Source organism: Pelobates fuscus, chromosome 7 (genome assembly GCF_036172605.1).
Source record: "Pelobates fuscus isolate aPelFus1 chromosome 7, aPelFus1.pri, whole genome shotgun sequence".
NCBI lineage: Eukaryota > Metazoa > Chordata > Amphibia > Anura > Pelobatidae > Pelobates > Pelobates fuscus.
In genome coordinates this window covers 166,450,552-166,468,551 of record NC_086323.1, presented here as the reverse complement: position 1 = coordinate 166,468,551, position 18,000 = coordinate 166,450,552, and the positions used below count along the sequence as shown (strand labels likewise).

The following is an 18,000-nucleotide window of genomic DNA, read 5'->3' as shown; positions in this document are numbered from 1 at the left end:
AAGATACTAAAATATGTGAGGAAAATTGAAATAAAAATCAGAATATATAAACCAGAAGATAAAAACCAGAATATAAAAATACCAGTCCAATAAATAAATACGTCCAAAATTATATTCCAAAGTACCGGTAGTTGGAAATTAATTAGTTAAAAGTCCACATTCAATATCTGATCAGTGAAACAATAATATAGCATAAGTGGCTTAGACCCAGCTTGTGACAACAATGCAGGGTTAAAAAAGCACTTATGACTTAATCTACTTTTGGAAATAAAAGATAGAGTAATAATCCAAATATGATATGCTGAGCAATTTAGTACAGAGAACTAAATGCTCAAAAACTTGTGATAGTATCACAATTCTTGAAGATAGTCACTTAGAAAGGGAATTGATTGGTAAAAATAGTAAGTATATTAGAATATGAAAAATATTATAAAATACATTTCAATATAAAAAATCACGGTGCATAGGTGGATAGTCTAATAGATATCAGATGAAAAATAGCAAAAAAAAACTGCAGTCCAGACCCGGATGGATATGGATTGAGTTGGTGTGTTTGCTCGAGGATACAGAGGAGCAAATACATCAACTCAATCCATATCCATCTGGGTCCATCCAAAATTTGTGTAATTCTCTGCCTGAAGAACTCAAAGGTTTACTCCAGGTAGCTACTTCAGTATTTTGAAGCTGTTATTTATTGGCTGAGAGCATTCAACTGAAACTCTCTATCAGTGAATGGCCATTAGGATCAGCATCCAGCTTCTGCAGCTCTGCACCAGCTGCATTTTGTTCAGCCACTATAGAAGGAGGCTTGGAGCCTGATGAAACCCAGGTAAGAGATAAACAATTACAAAACAGTTTGCCCCCTTACAGGGTAATGGTACCAAGGTACTCCTGGCATCATAACTGCTACAGCAGACGTAAGTGGTTATGACCCTTGGAGTACCCTTTAATATGTGAGGTAATAGTGTCTTGATGGTAGGAGAAATCCAACTACAACTCTGGAGTCAAGGACACATTTTCCCCCCATTTTGTAGTAAAATTAGAAAGTACTTCAAAGTGGGGTTTACTTCATTTTTGATTAATAGCAGTAATACAGATAAAGAAAAAAAGGCTGAACTTAATGGTCTTGAGTAATTTTTAAACCAATATTACTATAATTATGCGAAGGAGCTTATATTTTTTTTTTGGTGCCCACATTAAAAATATGTGTTACTTCTTTCTTATAACTTCTGGTATGTTTTAGATTTATTTATTTTTCTTCCATGAATAAAGCTGCTGTCAGTCTCACAATCAAAGGCTTTAATGTATGTATATAAGGGTTGTTATCCTTCTCCTTTATTTCCCCATCTAAGTGAACATTCTGAAAGTGCTTTGCAACAGAAGTGTTGATTTTTCTTTGAAAGCATGTAACAGAAGTTTGTTAAATGTCACATGATATTTGCAAGAATACCTGATTTAGCTTTTATCATCGCTTAATACATTCCCTTATCCCCAGTGTTTGATATATTTTTGAATACCATTCAAGCACACAGCTGTGAGGGTGTTTTCATCAACAGTCAAATTCTCAGCCGAGTCAGATTTTTACAAATGGTTACCTACACGTCTTGTAAATACTGACATTATGCATACATTTCATGTTCAAATCACATGATTGGAAAACTACATTCTTAAATTGATGTTACTTCACTGGACAACGCATTTCAAAGAATAACAAAACAATTGAAATAAATCTGATAAGTGAAGGCAACTAGTAATATCAGAATAAATGTAAAAAAAAAAAAAAAAGTAATTATCTTGTATTTCCTCGCCATTGCTTACCAGCATGTGCCCATTGTCAAGCCTGCGAGCGAAACACAAGGATTCATCAAAATTCATAGTGCATGAAATCTAGTTTGGATACAATTCTGCGCACAAAAAAAATGGATGCGTTTTATTTGATGTATTCCTTACAACGCTGTATGTTTCAAGATGTTGTGGGAAGACAAACTATAAAAGCTTTCAGATACTTTCTAACATGATGTTAAAAAAAACTAATTAATGTACCATATGTGCTACATATATGTTCTCAGGAATATAATAGACATTATGATCTGTTATTTGAACAATAAAAGTTATAGATCAATACCTATATTGCTCAGATCTGAACAACTATCAAATGTTGTGTTATATATATATATATATATCCTTGCTCTGGTTTCTTAGAATTTTTTCAGTTATCCTTATTAATAAAAACTCTATATATAATATATATATATTAAACTGATTAATGGAAATTTAGATTCGTTTAAATATGTTTTGGTGATTCTGAAATTCTCTCAAATTTTTTTTGTCAGTTTTGAGATTCATTAAGAGTTTTTATTAATAAGGATAACTGAAAAAATTCGAAGAAACCAGAGCAAGGATTGATGTTCAGAATGTAAGTTTTGATGGAACACCTACTTAGAGTAGGGTTACCAATTGAGAATGACCCCTACCGAATGCCCCTTTTTGTTAGTAGTGGAGTAGGAGTCAGTCTATATACCGATCAGTGCTGTACACACCTGCTCCTGAATCCCTATGGTGTGTTTATGAAGTCATTACTAGACTTGCAATTCGTTTCGCACTGAACTGCAGCCTAATTGGGGTCGCCAGGTCCCGAACACTGAGCCTAAATGTGCTTCAATCGTTCCACCTGTGGCTCAAAAACGGAGATTATTGATGCAACTTACAAATATATATTTATTTAGTATAGGGATATGTAGACATATGGATGAAATTAAAGATTCTGCAAGGTGATAGTTGCCCTTTACGAGGTGCATTTCAAAATGTAAAAGTCCTTTTTTAGAAGTGCTACTTTAGAGTGCAAATACCATTTAAGACTGTAGTAAATATATGAAGGCATGAATCTTTATCTAAAATGAAATGGTGTGGTTGGAAAAATGTTCCAGTCCATCACATTAGCAGAGTGCCTATTACAGAATTGGTGTTTCACTATGATAGTTTAAATAGATTAAAGTTTAATACATTATTTCTTTCAACAATTTTTTTTTTTCTATTTTATAATATTCAGCTTCGTGAACCATGTTTACTATGTCGGCATCAAATTAATTGTTTTAAAGCAATGTTTGGTAACCAGCAGTGTGAGCCTGTAAACTGTACATGAATTATCCTATTAGGTTTGGGCTCCAGGACTGTGCTCTATGTTAATGCAATAAGTGTTCTGTATATAGAGCAAATCTTGGCTAAAGTGCTAAAAGTGAAACAATCTGCAGGAACATTTAATTGGTTTCCATGGCGATTGCTTCACTTTTAAAACCTTGCTCCATAATTGCTCTGTATAGAAAACTGTCATCATAGCATTAAAATACAAACCAGCATTGCAATTCTCTCATGACGAAGAAAATTGCAACCCCAACATAGCAAAGTTTGTAATGTTTATTATACACTGTGCTTTTCTCTGTTTTCTCCATCTATGTTGTCACAGACAGATGGAAAACAGCTAAATATTTTCCAACATAATCTCCTAACAACTCACACTGCCAGCGGGCGGATGGTTTAGCCCTGGGCCCTTTTAAGATCGAAGTAATAACAAAGACATTTTGTGTGTTGGATCCTGCAGTTTATTGTAGCACAAATGGGTGGCAATATGTGACCTATGGTTTTTAAAGACAGCTTCCCAATTAAACCAGTAGACATTTTCCAAGATGGCACATGAGACCCATTACATAGCATACCAAATCAAAAATAAAATATGAACAAAAAGATTGGTCAATCACAGGGCATACTGTATACAAAAATATAAACACAATCTCATATGGGGATACTTAATTCATGGGTATGGGTAGGAAAAAAAACGGAAGAAACCCTCATTACATAGAAAGCGCCATAGAGATATAAACTGTAGGTGTAATAGAAAAAATAGCTCACAACAAATAGCAGGTGTCATGTTCTCTGTACATTATCTAGTATGTTCCTAAGTTTGTTGTTGGCGAAATGATTGAGTGTCAATATATATGGTTGTAGCCACTAGTATAATTTATAGGATAGCAATTTGTAACATTTTCAGCCAATTCATTATGAAAGAGGAATGCTAATCTCCCTTTAAATAATTGTAGTCGTGGAGTGGCTGGTTGTATCTAAAGACGTCGCATGGTTCTCTGGTCAGCTGCTGGTAGACATCGAAATGAGCTCCAAAACAAATTTAACTTAATGAATCAGTATTCGATCTGGTCACTGATCAGTTTTCTGCCATTTAGGAGTTCAATCACTTTTGTTTATGTAACTGTGACTCACAAAAATTTATTCCTTTTCATTCAGACATTTGGATCTCTTGCACTGTTAATTTAACTTTAATTACACTCTGGAGGCTACTGGAAGCTCTAGCAGGATCAAAGCAAGAAGTTAGAAATTATAAATTAAACACAATTTGCATTAAAGGAAGTTTACACATTATATCTCTATATACAGGAAATTTGAAAATGTGTAGGAAGGCTGTGAAAGTCACATGCAGAGAGGTGTGTCTAAGGCTGCATAAACAAAGTGATTTAACTACTGAATGGCAGAGAATTGAGCAGTGAGACTTCAGAGGTCTGAACTATTCACAAAATCTGCTTCATTAAAACTAAAGCTGTTTTGGTGACTATAGTGTCCTTTTAAGTATTTCAGAACATGCAGAAAAATTATCAAAATGTGGTGCTAACATGTGAAAGGGGAGAAATCACCAAAAGCAGGTACTTGCTGGTTCCACTACTTTCCATGGTAATTGCCCACCTTTATTACCTTAGACTACTTTTTAGAACAGACCTTGATACACCACCCTAATATCTTCAGAACTGAGCAAATATTATGGACAAGGTCTTACAGGCAATCTCCCTTTTCCTATTAACCTCTCTCCTTCTACACTAGAATGTTGTGGATGTTTCTATTCCATTGTCATATATACTTTTTCTTTAAATGCAAGCAGGGTTAGTGGAGAGGGGCACTGGTTTGAGTAAATAAAATGATTGAGTCTAAATATGAGGGTGAATAGCAGGGGAAATGTAAATATAAATGTGGAATAATTGATTTCTGAGATGATGCAATCTGTAAAGGCTGAGCTATGTAAAATGTGTTATTTACCCTCAAATAGTTAAATGCTACCCAATGCTAGGATTTGTTAACATCTTAAAGTATGTCATTCATATATATCCATCTTTATTCTAGCATTTCAGAGAACATTTGGACAAACTTTCGGCAAAAGGCATTGGGATGCTGGATATGGCGTTAACTGAGGCTTTTGATTTGCTGAATGATGTAAGTATATCTAAACATTCATTTTTTGAATTTTTTTGTAAAACCTGCTATAAAATGAAAACTTTCTCCTGTGATTTTTAGAGCTGCACATCCAGACACGTCTTCAGTGAGAACTGAGAAAAATATTTAATTTTCCAGTTGTACATTTGAGGGACACCTTACAGCACCATAGACATTGTGGAATACATTTCCAATGATGATTACCCAGCCTTCAGGCTAGCTGAGCATAGTGGCATTTACAATTTAAAAAATATTGAGGTTTGAAGGTACACCATCGCTGCTTTGATCAATGTAGATTTTGCATAAATACGTTTTTTTGTTACATGGGAAATATTTGCCAGTTTCTATATGTTATACTGTTGGTAATTAATTATATTATACCCATGATGTCATTATTATTCCCCCCCCCCCCGCAAACCACTCTTTGTAATAAAGAGGTGATTATTAAACACTATTACTCTATCAGCATCAGATGTCAAAATAATCTCCTCTCTCCAGAGTTGTTGACACGCAAGTAAGGCAACGAGAGCTGCTAATCAACAATTGAGTTTGGATGCGTTCCATTCCTGTAATTATCTGCGTTTTGCTAATGTAATGTTTCACTGTGCATGTGTTGACACTAATTTATTCAAAAGACATCTATAAATATACAGCCTTTTCAACACAAATATATTCAATACTTTCCTAGAGACTCCAATCCTATAGACCTGTTTGCTTGAAAGTACCGACTAAATCACGCGACATCTGCGCTAATCATTGTTGGCGATGATTAGAATTGTTCGTGTGATTACATTTTTAGCCAATTACATGGAATTCTGTGACATTTCAAAGGCCGCTAATCACAACCAAATGTTTTAAATATCAGGATACATTTCATTTGGTGTTTGGAAACTGAGATATCACTTTGAGTTTAATTCTAATTTCTTGTGAAATAATTTGTCATTGCTGGCATATGAATATAACATAAAAAACACTCCATGTCTGAAAGCTATTTGGAAAATGTAATATAGACATCCAATGAACATAGTGCAGGTATGTCTGGATTATATGATTGAGAAATGTGTTTGTTAACACTATCCCTAAAGCTCTAATACGAACACTAACACACTTGCCTAAAATTATTGTGTAATATCAAATATATATTATGGCAATGAGTGCACAATAATGCAATTTTAGTTTCTGGACATGGTCCTGGATTTTATTATGATTTTTTCCAAACCTGAAGGTGGCATTATTTTCCTATTTACAGTATCTCACAAAATTGAGTACACCCCTCACATTTTTGCAAATATTTTATTATATCTTTTCATGTGACAACACTGAGGAAATGACACTCTGCTACAATGTAAAGTACCGTATATACTCGAGTATAAGCCGAGTTTTTCAGCACATTTTTTGTGCTGAAAAACCCCAACTCGGCTTATACTCGAGTCAATAGTCTGTATTATGGCAATTTGCATACATTTGGTGTTATCGCTCTCATACTGGTCACTAGAAGTTTAACACGGTACCTCATGGCAAAGAACTCTCTGAGGATCTGAAAAAAAGAATTGTTGCTCTACATAAAGATGGCCTAGGCTATACGAAGATTGTCAAGACCCTGAAACTGAGATGCAGCACAGTGGGCAAGTCCATACAGCGGTTTCACAGGACAGTTTCCACTCAGAACAGGCCTCGCCATGGTCGATCAAAGAAGTTGAGTGTATGAGCTCAGCATCATAGCCAGAGGTTGTCTTTGGGAAATATACATATGAGAGCAATGCTGCAGAGGTTGAAGGGGTGGGAGGTCAGCCTGTCAGTGATCAGACCATACGCCGCACACTGCTGCAAATTGGTCTGCATGTCTGTCGTCCCAGAAGGAAGCCTCTTCTAAAGATGATGCACAAGAAAGCCCACAAACAGTTTGCTGAAGACAGGCAGACTAAGGACATGGATTACTGGAACCATGTCCTGTGGTCCTATGAGACCAAGATACACTTGTTTGGTTCAGATGATGTCAAGCGTGTGTGGCGTCAACCAGGTGAGGAGTACAAAGACAAGTGTGTCTTGCCTACAGTCAAGCATGGTGGTGGGAGTGTCATGGTCTGGGCCTGCATGAGTGCTGCTGGCACTGAGGAGTTCATTGAGGGAACCATGAATGCCAACATGTACTGTGACATACTGAAGCAGAGCATGATCCCCTCCCTTCGGAGACTGGGCCGCAGGGCAGTATTCCAACATGATGCCTTGTTAAGGAAGCTAAGGTAAAGGTGATGGACTGGCCAAGCATGTCTCCAGACCTAAACCCTATATAGCATCTGTGGGGCATACTCAAACGGAAGGTGGGGGTCTCTAACGTCCACCAACTCTGTGATGTCGTCATGGAGGAGTGGAAGAGGACTCCAGTGGAAACTTGTGAAGCTTGTGAAGCTCTGGTGAACTCCCTGCCCATGAGGATTAAGACAGTGCTGGAAAATAATGGTGGCCACACAAAATATTGACACTTTGGGCCCAATTGGGACACTTCCACTTACGGGTGTACTCACTTTTGTTGCCAACGGTTTAGACAACGGTTTACTTACCTGAACCTGTCCCGCATGGGCATGGCCATTTTCCTTTGGTGGGTCCAGAGAGTACAGCATTGAGAGGATCTTGTGAGACTGTGAGATCCTCCAAAGACAGAAGCAATTCCCTGCAGCCGCAGCTCCGCTTCAGTGAAATTCCAACACAGTCAAAATGAGTGTTTTTTATAGAGATGCTATCTTTATGAAATACTAACTTTCAGGGGAGGGGGACAATGCCGCTTTAGTAACAGCTCCCAAAGCTCGGGTGTCTCCGATTGAGACCCAGCTATTGCCAAACTTCTTGCTAGTGAGACAGTCTAGCAATAGCCCTAAATTTGCTGTGCCCCAAAGTGCGCACAATGCTACACCGTTTGGATATCAACTGCCACAGAGAAACATTAGTGGTATTTTAGAGCGCATGAAACATACCAAACATGTCATGTACCGTTCTATCGCTGGACTTATCAATAGCTCTACAAAGTCTTCTAAAACAAGGGAATGTTGCGACAGGCTTTAACCGTGCTCCATTGTCTCATTGCTGCAAGCAGGCATTGCTGCCTCATTGTCTAGCAAAGAGAAAGGGCATCCTGGCACTTTGTTAATTGTGTTGACTCGAGCTCTTTGCACAATGATTACTAAAGGTTTTGGGCATCTAACTTTGAAGCTCTACAAATAATTAAAAAACAAACAAAAAAACAGCAGTGGAATGGCATTATAGTATACTGTATTACACATTTTGTAATAATTTCCCTATACAGTTTTTGATTCATGCTCCCTAGTGTTGCCAGTACCAATTAAGCTGAAACAAGCAGAATGTCCAATGTAATGGCTAAATCAATGCACAAACAGTTTATTTTGAAGTGACTCAATGCCCTCCATTGCTAATTTTATTCTTACTGACTATTGTTTGCAGTTCAACCACACAGGCGAGGGGAGTATATGCAGTCAGGCTATAATGCTGATCGCGGATGGAGCTGTGGATACGTATGATACAATATTTGCCAAATACAACTGGCCAGACAGAAAGGTGAGCCCATTTCAGTTATAAAGCCTAAGTGGTTTATTAACTAAACTAAAGAGTCGGGCATGTTTATATAAGTTGACAACAAAAATTGCTAAATGTATTGACAATGAAACCAGAAAACCAACTTGCCTATTTAGACCAAAACAGACTACTACTCACCACAACACGCTATTTGGAGGATTAACAGAGTGAATGAATGTTTTACTTTTTGGACAAGGCATGTGTTTGTGCAAAATCCTGTTAATATCTCTATGTGTGCATTCCTGTTATTGTGACATTTACCACAAATAATTGTTACCAGTTAGTTTTTTTTTTAAAACCTTTTAGCTACTAAAGGATATATGGAGCTTTTACATTGCCTTCCTCACATGTTTGCCACTAGTACGGCATTCACAGAGTTAAAGTGCAGCCACGCGCCATCAGTGTGGAACGTTTTAAGATAATCCTGTGGATGAAGCATCCAAGTCTCTTGGCATTAAACAGAAAGATTCAGACTCACCAAACTGCCAATTCATTCTTATCACAGTTAAAAAAAAAAAAGAGAGAACAGTGGAAAATGGGATTAACAATAATGGTTTAACTCAAAACGATTTTTGTATGCCGGAATTTGATTACAGAATGATGGACATGTCTGAATATTGCTATTGTTGTATACAGCATGAGGCTTTGGAGAGAGACCAAAGGATAGGGCTAGAAATTATTCATTTCCTCCCTCTACACATGTCTGTATTCAAAGCTAGAAGTGCATACTGGATAAAGAATCTAATTGTAAAGTGCAGTACCTCCCAGTTAGGTGCTTCTTTGTCTTTAGCTAGAATCTTAAAACTCACAAGAGAACATCGAATGTCAGCTATCGGGAGAGACTGGAAAAGCGATAAAGTGGGGGATTTGAGCTTCAACTATACAAATGTTTGAAAATGTACAAACCGTTATTTTCCATCTTTGAGAGTGTGATGGGAACTAGAAAGGATCTGTCGGGACAGCCTTTCATGATAAAGCTAGCCCCACTTAGGGAGCATACATTAACCCCTTAAGGACCAAACTTCTGGAATAAAATGGAATCATGACGTGTCACACACGTCATGTGTCCTTAAGGGGTTAAACTGTCCAGTTTTCTCCAGATAAAATGATTATTACTAGGGAGTCTATTAGTAGAATATGATATATAACTCTTTTAACATATATGTTTTCCTTTTCTTTCTGTAACAATGAAACATAATTTCTCGAAAGCTACATCAGATTTCCTTTGCAAGGAGAACGTTCCCTACCTCACATCACTTCCTACACCTACAATGATGGGGCTTGTATTCCATCATTAGCTTGAGTGACATGCTTTAGGAATGGACATTTACAGGATTTAGAATACATTTCAAAGTATTGAATAGTGTTTTTATACTGTGACATATGTCTTCTCTTGTAGGAGTGGTCAAGAATTTATTGTCAGGTTTTCAAATTATAGGTAAAAAAAAGAATAATCGAAAATATGGTGACTTGGAAATTTTTTCCAGTTTGGCTATATTAGAATAAAATTTGAGATCCACTTTGAATTTCTGCTAACACATTCATCATGCAATTTCATTTGAAAGGTTAAATTAAGTCATATGTATAAGAGTAATTCGGGAATAAGTTATGTAAGTGAATTTCTCATGTCAGTTGCTTCACTTTAACCTAGAATTACTCTCATACATAACATTTCATTATTGACGTATAATAACATATAAGCCGTTTGGATGAAGACAAGTTTGAGTCCATTTTTAACACACCTTGTGAGATTTGATTGTATGTACATGATTAACTCCAAGAATGAACTTCAACAAGCAAAGCCTTTGTATGAGCATGCTGTATTATACAGGGAAAAATGTATTCCAGAAAATTTTGCATCATGAGACAAAAGTATTGTCCCCCTTCCCGCTAGGTGCTTATTTACTTGTGATTAAATATAATGTCTGATGTTCTAGTGCCAGGTTTGAACAATTTTATAATATGTTTTTGAGAGATGAAACACAGCTTCTGATACAATTGCAGAGACGTTTGATGTCCCAGACAGGTCAATGAAATCCTCCCTAACATGGGGAGGGGAAACCACAAGTTAGAATTACATTTTGTGTGAAGCATGATTAAAGAACATCAAACGCGATGGCAAGGATAATTGGTGTAACATGACAAAATGCAGTCAAACAATTGTCTGTGATCTTTGTTTCTTCAAAAATGTAATATCCTGGCGGAGCCTGACCTTCGAGCGAGCCAGAAGCAATATGCTGGAGCTCCTGACTTTTTAGCTAAAATAAGCGCTATAACCCGGCAGAAACGGCAGCCAAGCAAACCTATAAACGTACCTAAGGTCAAGGTTACCCAGGGAAGCTAACTGATACATCACCCGTGTGATTTCTCCTACCAAGACCCTGGGATCCTTGCTGCAGCCTACCTGGAGCGGAGCGGAGGGGAAGCGGCCGATCCCCTTGTGCTTCAGGACGGGGTCCGGATTTGTGGCACTCCTACCCCCCCCCTCTAGACCGGGGGGGTCAACCCGGTCCCCTCAGAGACTTTGCCCACACTCACCCTACTGTCAAGCGGCACTGCCTTAATCCTACTGCTCCACAATGGCGGATGACGGTCCCTGGCGACCACGTGTCGAAAGCCAGGCGCAGAGGAGATTGCATGACCCCGCAGCGGACTCCCTGAGGAGGCTAGAGAAAATCTTCCAGCGCTTCTGGCTGAAGCTGCAGCGACGACTTTCAGCAATCACAGTCAGACCCCAGCCAGGAGGCAGGGAAGTCCAACTAGGGATGGTGAAGGGGCCTACTAATAAAGGCGCACAAAAGGGGAAACCTGCCCGTCCCATGGCACACCCAGCCACAAAGACATCGCAGGCCCCAGACCCCAGTACACACCACCTACTCAAGCCAAAAGCTTGCAAGCCCTCTAACCGACAGCTTCGAGCGGGCAAAAGGCAAAACGCAAAGCACCAGCCAAGACCCACGCGACTGACCCACAGAGCCCATCGTTTTACCCCACAAGTGTTTCACTGCAAGACGGTGAGAGCAAGGCTACATCCACTATGCAAGCTATGCCCATGTCCTGACCGGACCCGAGCAAAGAACCAGCGACCTGCCGGACACGGCATGAAAATAGCAGAGTACTATCCTGGACCCCGCGGCACACTGTCACACAAGCACGGCTCCCCACAAGATCGGAGCGCAGAGAGCAGGCCCGCGTGGATACTGCAGGGCTTAAGTTACAACCACGGATGCTCTCCGGTGCTACCAAGCCTACAAAGTCTACCAGGCAGGGACTTTGCTGTACCTCTGCAGGGCATAGGCTGAATGGAGAATGGAACTTTAACTCTGGCATGGTGCCTATCCACCACGTATACTCTACGATGTAATTATTTTGTTTATTTTCAGTAATTTCTGACCAACATACACAGAAGCCATATTGTAAGGCCTAACATTAACATCTAAGATTGCAGGAACCCAAACAACTCCAGTGGTTGCACACAATTTCCGTGTTTAACAGCATGCACTCTAATTCTCCTTCTTACTCACTTACTTTAACCCCTTAAGGACACATGACGTGTGTGACACGTCATGATTCCCTTTTATTCCAGAAGTTTGGTCCTTAAGGGGTTAATTATTTTTATTTATTTATTTATTTGTTTATATTTTTTTTTTTCCAACTCCACTAAGATATACCTTAGAAATTAATCTGGTGGAACTAGCAACTTGCAAGCAGTCAGTCTGTTAACCTTTCCCAGTAACTCATCTGCCTCACCTTATAAATGATGGGCTGATCTAACCGTTGTTGAAGCTATTTTATAATTTGTGCTAAGCTTGATATGCAAAAGTTTTAAGCGTATTCACTATCCTAATGAGCATACTGTAGTCTAGCTAATGTACTATGAACCTGTCACGATACTGGGGAACCCAACACGCTAACACACACACAGACACACAGACAGAAAGTGTGCAGTACCGGTCCTTAGAGTGGCCGGGCTAAGCACACACAGAATAGTCAGGAGACAAGCCGAGTAAGGGGAACCAGAAAACAGAATAACGAGAAACAAGCCGAGGTCAAAGGGTAGGAGAAAGTCACAAAGTCAGTATAACAAGCCAGAGAGTATGTAACCAGAAAGCACACGTTCAGAATCAATACTATAAAGCAAAGACCACAACAGGGCACAGATAGACAGGAAAGGTAAGTATTTAAATCCTAGCCTGAATCCTGATTGGCTAACCACCAATCAGTATTAACAAACACACGTGGGGGATATCTATACCCCCCACTGTGTTTGTTGCACTGTAGCTTTAACGCCGGGTCACGTGAGTGACCCCGGCGCTTAGATAATAGTGCCGGCTCCCAGCGTGCAGCGTTAGACATGCTGCCGCTGGGAGGAGGAGAGGAGGACGCGAGCGGCGTGTCAAGAGGAGAGGACGCCGCTCGCTTATCGGTAAGGGAGAGGGGACCGCAGGCGGCGACGGACCGAGGGTGAGTGCTGCGAGAGGATTGCAGCCTCCCCTCACCGCTGCCCGCGGAGCCCTGACAGAACCAAGCAAATGTATCCTATTGATATTGTGAAGCTCAAGCCTTGACTAACTAGAAAAAAAAAAAAGTGCCATAATTCTCTTTACTGCCATGTGATTAAGCATGTATACGATTCAAATTGCACTAACTGTTGTGGCGGTGCCAATCCGCATGTATGATCTTTGCACACACAAAATAAGAATAAAAAAAATATATAAAAAAAATGTAATATCCTCTAAATGATTTCCTATCAGATTATTCTGTAGAAGTTCAGAGTAAACCAAATTATTAAGTTTTCAGCATTAACAACACATACAGCAATTATTATTGTATATGTGAGTGCTAAGGAGGACAAAAAACATTAATTTGAGTGAGGAGGCAATAAAACACATGGGCTGTGGCCTATATGACCATAAAATATGAAAATCTAAAGCGGAAGTAAAAATTAGATGCCATGAGAAGTTATGTAAAGATTTTAAGGGAGCTAGCATTAATGTTTGTCTTCATTTTGGTAACCATCTTGGCATGCTGAGCAAAGTGTGGCAGCCATATTACAAATCTTTGCAACCAAGAAACCTAGACAATACGTAAGTGTGTAATATCAGTAATTACATTGTGAATAGTGTGCAAAATAACAGATGAAATTAGTATCTTTTTTTATTGGACTAATAGAATTTTCGAATGACAAGCTTTCTTGTGACAAGTCTAAAACATTTTTCTGAGCAAAAACGAAAAATACAATTCAAAGTTGAGTTGTGCTAATGGGTTTAAAGTGACATGAGTGCAGATAAGACACTGGTCTGATAGAAAATAGACACCATTTTCACAGAGGTTCGCAAATATTTTGTGTGAGGAACACAATCTCTACTCTCGTTTAAATCAAACAAATAACAGTTTGTGAACACAAACACATTACAGATGTCTATTTCTCTCTCCATCTTTCTGTCTGTTTGTCTCTCTCACTATATATATATATATATATATATATATATATATATATATATATATATATATTTTACTCCAAAATAGGCAGCACTCCAGGAATTTTAGCACAAAGTTTTCTTTACTTCGTATCCACAATATTTACATGAAAGAAAGTTGACATTTCAGTTCTTCCAAGAGACACATCTTTTAACCCCTTAAGGACTAAACTTCTGCAATAAAAGGGAATCATGACGTGTCAGACATGTCATGTGTCCTTAAGGGGTTAATGATTGAATTCAGGTGTTTCAATCAGACCCATAAATCAAGCACCTAGCCATGCAGTCTGCATTTACAAACATTTGTGAAAAAATGGGTTGTTCTGAAGAGCTCAGTGAATTTAAGCGTGGTACTGTGATGGGATGCCACCAATACAATGAGTCAGTTTGGGAAATGTAATCTCTACTAGATATTCCACTGCCAACTATAAGTGGTATTAATGGAAAAACAAAGTGTTTAGGAACAGCAGTAACTCAGCCATGAAGCGGAAGAACATGTAAAGTCACAGAGCAGGGTCACCGAGTGTGGATGAGCATGGTGTGTAAAAGTCGCCAACACTCTGCTAGTCCCATAGCGGAAGAGTTTCAAGCTTCCACTGGCATTAATATCAGCACAAAAACTGTGCAGCGGGAGCTTCATGGAATAGGTTTCAATGACCAATCTAATGCATACAAGCCCTACATCACGAAGTACAATGCTAAGCGACAGATCAAGTGGTGTAAAGCACGCCACCACTCTGGAGCAGTGGAAATAGGTTTTGTGGAGTGACGAATCATGTTTGGAACTCTGAAGAGAGTCTGAGTTTGATGGATGCTACCTGCCTGACTGGACTACGCCAACTGTAAGGTTTGCTGGAGGCGGGATGATGGTATGGGGCTATTTTTCAGTGGTTGTACTAGGCCCCTTACTTCCAGTAAAAGAAAATCTTAATGCTACAGCATACCAAGACATTGTGGACAATGCTACGCTTCCAACTTTGTGGGAACAGTTTGGGGAAGGCCCTTTTGTATTCCAACATGACTGTGCCCTAGTGCACAGAGATATGGTTGAATGAGTTTGGTGTGGAAGAACATGACTGACTCACGCAGAGCCCTGACCTCAACTCCACTGAATACCTTTGGGAGGAACTGGAATCGAGATTGCAAGTTAAGCCTTCTCTTCCTCACAAATGCTCTGCTAGGTTAAAGGTGCAAAACTTCCCACAGAAACACTCCAAAAGCTTGTGAAAAGTGCAATGCAATTTCATTCGGTCGGGTATTCCAATTGTTTTGTCCATATAGTGTACATATATACGTATGTTTACACTATATGGACAAAATATACACAATGGATATGTAATCAAGTTTCCAAATTGAATTGTATTTCTTTTTAAAATTGAAATAACTAAAAAAAACTGCAGCACAGTAAAGGGTGAGACAGGGACAACCACTATAATAAAACCATAAACATCCACGTAAAAATCATTGTTCTCAAACTGAACACTCAGATTAAGAAAATTTAATAAATATGTTCTTTTTTATTATTTCCCATTAATCTGTGTCTTAAAGGCTACTTAATATTATCATGTACTGTAAATGATGGAGTAAGTGGGATTGTTGCTTAGATGCCAAATTGTTAACTCTCGTTCCCAAAATGAAAGCATTAAACACTGTTTGAAATCCCATTACAACGCGCTCTGCCAAAAACTGGCATATTTCATTTAACACAGAAGACATTTATATGACTTAAAGCTTTACTATCTAGGGTGAAAAAATGAATCAAAATGAGACAGGATAGGGTTTTTTTCAGACTTTCAACAGGTTTTCAATGCATTTAACTGCTTAGAATAAATGACAGTAAAAGCTTATTAAAAGATTATATGTAAATACAGAATGTTTATACAAAGCTTCCTACTGAATGCAATCAAACCCTCCCATATCTTTCATATAAACAATTCTGTGCTGACACCACATACAAGACATGCAGCTTACTTGACTGAATCTTGAAATATTTATATCACTATTAATGGGTTTATTTATTAAATTCAAACTAAATTATGTGTTAGGTACAGTTTTTAAATGACTTGGTTCCTATCCAGAATAATAGAAATTAAAAAAATAAAAAATCAAATATTCCTTCTAAAAATAATGTGAATAGCAATGGTTTGTCAATTTGTTTACATGACAGACACTTTTCTTTTTTAAGGTTTTTTTTTTGGGAAACTTGTGTATGGCTTTCTTTTGCTATGTTTCCAATTATTTCTCCCATTAAAAGAAGACCAGTCACAGAACTACTGGCAATAGTCAGAATGGAGCGAGCCATGAACATTAGATGTTATAATTCCTGTGGTCTGGTTTAAGCGTGTTCCATCAGAATTCTCAAAATTATGTTTTTGGAAGAAATGATTTACAGAAAACCCCTGAATAGGCCACCGTTTGTTTTAGATCGGAGGTTGGTTAAGATTTGGAAGAAGAAACAAAGTGCAATCGTAAACTTTGGCAAACTGAATACATTTTAAGAGCTATGCATGAAAAGAATATTGTAGACAGCAAAATTTCCCAATGAGAATTATAAGTCGGATACCATGAGGCATGCCACCAGTTAATAGATTTTTATGTTTTCTTCTAATGTTTTGTGGGCAAAGATGAGCTATATCATTCACAAGCTTGCAAAGTTAAAAAAGTCTAGGATTTCCAAATAGCAGTGTGGATTGAACAGAAAAGAAAGTCTTGTTTTGTAATATTTTTAGATTAGTTTTGTGATCTTTGAAATGAGCTTACAAAATTAATGATGTGCTCAGACAAGGTATCCTTATACTTCTATTTCACTGTCATAGATTGATAGGTTTACCTATAACTTGCTTTTTAATATCCATGCATTAACATTAAATTATTTATATGTCTATCAGCACTGAAAGATACACAGACATGTGGCAAGACTACATGGATAGGATGAGAAAAAAGTCCTACTGGGAGAAACTGAGCATTTATTTTATGATGGGTTTACTTTGTTCTTCAGTTTAAAAACATTAAGAGTACATTGATAAGCTGCAACATTAAAACCACCTGCCAAATATTGTGTAGGTCCCTCTCATGATGCATCACTCTTTATGTGTCCTGTGGAATGTGGCACCAAGACATTATTAGCCTCCATGGATTGGATTTGTTGTTCAAGCACATTCCACAGATGCTTAATAGGATTGATATCTGGAGAATTTAGAGGCAAAGGCAACACCTTGAACTCTATGGTATGTTCCTCAAACCATTTGTGAAAACGTTTCAGTGTGTCTGGGTGCATTATCTTGCTGAAAGAGGTCACAGCGATCCGGGAATAACATGGTCTGTGAGATGTAATAATCTCTAGGTAGGTGATATGTCTCAAAGTAACAGTAGCGGACCCCAGGTAAATTGACTAGTTACCTCCGCTAGCTCTTCTCTCAGTCAGTCTGGAACCTTATGTGATTATAGCTCATGTTCCCCCAGCAACTAGACGAGACAAGGTTCTGGGATTTATTTGATTTATTCAGGCAAGGTACACTGAATTTATACACAGACCCCTAGCATAGGTTCTCCATACAAAGTAACACAGCCCCCTCTCCCCCAGGCGTCCCTGTGTCTGGGGTATAATTGAGTCAAAGACCGGTAACTCAATTATCTCTTAATTACAGGGAACCATACAGAA

At 38.3% G+C, this 18,000-nt stretch overlaps 1 protein-coding gene across 1 annotated transcript in view; it reads left to right on the top strand.

Annotated features, from left to right (window-relative positions):
* The window catches only part of CACNA2D3 (calcium voltage-gated channel auxiliary subunit alpha2delta 3), an 868,261-nt gene that overhangs the window by 374,142 nt on the left and 476,119 nt on the right, over positions 1–18,000 (top strand). The window contains exons 10-11 of the mRNA XM_063428162.1: positions 5,182–5,271; positions 8,728–8,841. Of these exons, the coding sequence (XP_063284232.1) occupies positions 5,182–5,271; positions 8,728–8,841 (204 nt within the window). The remainder of the gene's footprint in view (positions 1–5,181; positions 5,272–8,727; positions 8,842–18,000) is intronic.